This window comes from Colobus angolensis, unplaced genomic scaffold (assembly GCF_000951035.1).
Source record: "Colobus angolensis palliatus isolate OR3802 unplaced genomic scaffold, Cang.pa_1.0 Scaffold63, whole genome shotgun sequence".
Lineage (NCBI taxonomy): Eukaryota > Metazoa > Chordata > Mammalia > Primates > Cercopithecidae > Colobus > Colobus angolensis.
The window spans coordinates 8,062,033-8,067,135 of NW_012119932.1; the positions used below are offsets into that span (position 1 = coordinate 8,062,033).

Sequence of the window (5,103 nt, forward strand, 5' to 3'; positions counted from 1 at the left end):
CCAGGATGGTCTCGATCTCCTGACCTCGTGATCCGCCCGTCTCAGCCTCCCAAAGTGCTGGGATTACAGGCTTGAGCCACCGCGCCCGGCCATGAAAATGTTTTCAAGAGAAATAAGTAGTTACGCAACTCTGTAACAACAAACTTTAAGTCAGTAGCTTTTTAGAAAAGTAGTTGAAAAATGTGTTAATCGCTGGCTAATGAAGTACTTCTGGCAAGCTGAAGTACGTCTTCAGCTTCTTCAGCTAAAGGGCTGTCTTCTAATGCAAGATGAGTGGGAAGGGGTACACAATGGTGCAAAGAATTGTAGAACTATTTTGTTAAAGTGATTGGTAGATCCATTTCTATTCCTTAATAAGGATCATTTCATTGGCACTGAAAGGATAATGGAAGGTACTCTGACAAGCGGAATGATGAGCTGTGAAAATGTCCTAAGGTATTAATAGATTTCTCTGAAAGTCTCAAGACTCTTCCTCTTGCAAGCTACTACAGCAATATTTTCAGCAGTGATCACATTTCTTTTGACTTGACAAGTCTGGCTATGTTAAAAAATTCCAAAGCTATTAGTCAGGAGGGTAGCAATGGCTTTCTAGAGCTATCAATTTATTTACATAAACCCAAGTGTGGGTAGAACTAAGTGAAATCCACTTTATCACCTCATCCCAGCACTTTAATATGCGCTTTATTTATTTTAGTTTAACATTAATTTCTTTCTTTCAAGGCCAGAAAGCTGTGTTTGTGAAGGGTTTAGCAAATATTTATTTCACTCACTTTTCTATAGATTGTGTTTGGTAAAATTAAAAACAAAAACCAGATGAGTTTATGGGTACAGCACACCAACATGGCACATGTATACATATGTAACAAATCTGCACGTTGTGCACATGTACCCTAGAACTTAAGGTATAATAATAATTTTAAAAAAATTAAAAAAAAACATATTTAAGTTTTTCCATCATTATTATAATGCATCTCTTATTAATTATAAACACATTAGTTTCAATAACTAGTGAAAACTGTTTAATAAACACCCATACTTACAACTGGTAAAGAATGGTGGTTTTCCCTGCATTATCCAGTCCCACTATAATTACTTTGTGTTCTACAAAAAGAAAGCAAACCATAAACATTTAACATTACTGCAATTACATGCTTTCAACAATGATTATTAGTTAGCTCATTAAGAAGAATCATTCACTGAGTATCTATTACTAGACTGTTAAAATACAGAAAGAAATGTTATGATGTTAAGGCTACCCAGGTTAAGTAACACAATCAATTATCATTGATTCTCTGTCTAGTTCTCTTGTAAAAGAATGTGGGAGATGGGTAAGCAGGAAACACCAGCAAAGTTGGTCACTTATATTGCGCCTAGGGGAGAGGAGATCCGAATATCAATCTAGGTAAAAATTATAACCTAAAATGTAAGTTTTCTAAAAAGCCTGTTCTAAAGACCTTTTTAGCTCTGTACCAATCAAGTTAGCTTTTTATCAAAATGTTTTCATATCTGTAAGTTTTCCCACCTATGGATACCAGGATCTGTTTCTTACTCTCACTTAAAAATCCCATGTGAGGTTAAAATGGAAATGTTTCATCTGTCACAAAGACAAACGTACACTCTCAAGTTTTTATGCAATTGCTTATTGTTTAACAATTTTTCAATCGGCTTCTACGTTCTTTCAAGCAGATTCTGTTTCTGCTCTTTGTACAACGAAAATCTCTTCATTTCTTTCCTTCTTTGGGTGCCATGCACTACATATTCACCTCTTTTAATAAGTAGTTGCTAAAGTTCATCTAATTATTCTGTTAAGCGGTACATATTCTGCAATGTCATTTGAATACAGGAAACACCCCAGATACCATCTTTCCTAGATTTTAACTTATGCCAAGTATACTAAAGATCCCCTTCTCCAAGGCAGAAGAATGCTTTAAAAGTTACAAGTTAACATCAACAGGGTAAGTAGGGAAGTTGCCACAGAATCACAACACAGTTGATTTATAGGCAACGACTGGGCACATCTCATACCAGAACCCCACTCTTCTTGATGACCTCTGGTGAATGTCAACATTCTGGTCATACAATCAACTATCAGCTCATATTCCTGAAGTTGTAAAACTTTATCAGCCAAAAAAAGAGGGACCAAGAAAAGATAAGTTCTTGAGACATGCAGGTCTTCTAATGACCTAGACACTCTAGGTACAGCCTATAACAGTGCAGGATAAACAGACATGGTCCTCTAGAAGGGCTATTTTCACTATGGTAGAAGCTGCTTTGTAAAACAAAACAAAACTTGCCTGCTTAGTATAACCCACTATAATTCTCCTTATTTATTTATTTGAGACAGGGTCTTGCTTTGTTGCCCAGGTTGGAGTGCAGTGGCATGATCAAGACTCACTGCAGCCTCGACCTCCCAGGCTCAAGTGATCCGCCTACCTGAACATCCTGAGTAGCTGGGACCACAGGTGCACGCCACCATGCCTGGCTACATATCCTTTAATTTCTAATGAAGCCAATCTTTTAAGTATTACCCTGTTTGTTATCCCTTAAAGTACAAGAACTTGCATCAGTGAAGGAACAAACGGACTGCCTGGCACTGAGCATTCTACAGTTTGGTGACAGCTAGAAGCTCCACCTACCAAGCATCTAGAGAAAACAACATGCCTGCAGTGGTGAGAAGGAAGCCACTAGTTTAAAGATAAGCAAAACTTGAAGGCAGATAATTCCATTAGGAGAAAGGAATGGAGGGATAGTACCAGATGGCTCCTTGTTGAAGCAACTCAAGTGAATACCCAGGTCATTTTCAAACAATCCTGCTCCTTGCTTCACATTTTGCATTGTGATGCTTCACACAATACTGAAGGCCCGTGACGGTAAAACTCACCAATAATGGATCATTTTGAAAGGTAGGTCCCAATGTGAAGTAATTTTAGGTTAAGACACTACTGTTACTATCAGTTATAGTAAATCAGAATGTTTAGGCCAGGCGCAATGGCTCACACCTGTAATTCCAACACTTTGGGAGGCCAAGGAGAAGTGATCAGTTGAATCTAGGAGTTTGAGACCAAACTGGGCAATACAGTAAGACCCCCATCTCTTAAAAAAAAAGAAAAGTTAGCCAGGTTGGGCACGGTGGCTCATGCCTGTAATCCCAGCACTTTGTGAGGCCAAGGTGGGGGGATCACTTGAGGACAGTTCAAGATCAACCAGGCCAACATGGTAAAACTCTGTCTCTATTAAAAATACAAAAATTAGCCAGGTATGGTGGTATGTACCTGTAGTCCCAGCTACTCGGGAGGCTGAGGCAGGGGAATCCTTCGAACCTGGGAGGTGGAGGTTACAGTGAGCTGAGATGGAGCCACTGCTCTCCAGCCTGGGTGACAGAGTGAGACTCTGTCTCAAAAAAATAAATAAATAAAAAATAAAAATAAATAAAATTAAGAGAACAGACAACTAATCTGAATATAAACTGAGTTGGGCTTACAAGGGAATAAATGGAAAAAAAGTCACGTGGCAAAGGAGGAATCAACAGAATATGCGGATGCAACTGTGAGTTAATGAGAGGAAAGTGTCAGGAGTTACTTAATACCTGTAACTTCTTATAATGTAATGGACATACTGCAGTTTTTGGGGGACTCTTCCACATGAAGAATTTTCAGAAAGCAAAGTGACAGTTTTCTTTGTAGTAATTTTGATATTCTTGTAGAGATCACTTATTAAAAGAACATTTCATGCAAATGGCATCAGTAATGGATTATCTCTTTCTGGACCCATGCTAAGTCCTCTAGAGTTTCAGTCATTTCAAGAACTACCCTTTTGAAACACTTTAAGTACACATGGATTCACTAGAATCAACTTTGACCTATTCATTAATGAGAACTGTCCTTTTCACAGCTGGAGTTAACTGTGAGCTTTAAACTACTAACAAATCTGATGTTTAAATTAATCATATGCTATAATGTCGTTTGTCCGTTACTTTTTTTTTTTTTTTTTGAGAGCCAGCGAGACTTTGTCACCCAGGCGGGAGTGCAGTGGTGCTATGTCAGCTCACTGCCACCTCTGCCTCCCAGGTTCAAGCTATTCTCATGCCTCAGCCTCTAGAGTAGCTGGGACTACAAGCACATGCCACCATGCCTAGCTAATTTTTCTGTTTTTAGTAGAGATGGGGTTTTGCCATGTTGGCCACGCTGGTCTTGAACTCCTGGCCTCAAGCAATCTGCCCACCTCGGCCTAACAATGTGCTGGGATTACAGGAGTGTGCCACTGCATCTGGCCCTTCTCTTACTTTCTAACTTATTCTAGTTTCAGAACATTATTTTACTGTATAAACATGTAAGCTACCCTTTAACTATACTATTTGCTTATCAACATCTTCTGCATACCCAATAAAATAATTAAGTGCTACCACAAGTTCTGAGTATCTATGATATGCCATCTTCGTTTACTACTTACATATTGCATTGGAATATATACACACATACACATATGCTAATATAATATAAATCTAGAACAATACATGTTTTTTATTTAAAAAGGCAACTTTGTTCACCAAAAATTCTACATATTACATCCTTTTCTACCTCCTCGTTTCCAACTCCATTTTTTTTTTTTTTTGAGACAGTCTCATTTTGTCACCCAGTCTGGAGTGTAGTGGTGCTACCTCGGCTCACTGCAAACTCTGCCTCCCGGATTCAAGTAATTCTCCTGCCTCAGCCTCCCGAGTAGCTGGGACTACAAGTGCACCCCACAACACCCAGCTAATTTTTTATATTTTTAGTAGAGATGGGGTTTTACCTGTGTTAGGCAGGATGGTCTCGATCTCCTGACCTTATGATCCGCCCACCTTGGCCTCCCAAAGTGCTGGGATTACAGGCCTGAGCCACCACACCCGGCCCAACTCCAATTTTTAAAAGGTCTTGGCCAGGCGCGGTGGCTCACGCCTGTAATCTCAGTACTTTGGGAGGCCGAGGCGGGCAGATCATGAGGTCAGGAGATCGAGACCATCCTTGCTAACACGGTGAAACCCCATCTCCACTAAAAATACAAAAAATTAGCCAGGCGTGGTGGTAGGTGCCTGTAGTCCCAGCTACTCGGGAGGCTGAGGCA

The 5,103-nt window shown here is 39.7% G+C and overlaps 1 protein-coding gene across 1 annotated transcript in view; it reads right to left on the minus strand.

Annotated features, from left to right (window-relative positions):
- The window catches only part of ARL5B (ADP-ribosylation factor-like 5B), a 29,357-nt gene that overhangs the window by 14,944 nt on the left and 9,310 nt on the right, over positions 1-5,103 (minus strand). The window contains exon 2 of the mRNA XM_011963868.1: positions 1,041-1,101. Coding sequence (XP_011819258.1) covers positions 1,041-1,101 — 61 coding nt within the window. The remainder of the gene's footprint in view (positions 1-1,040; positions 1,102-5,103) is intronic.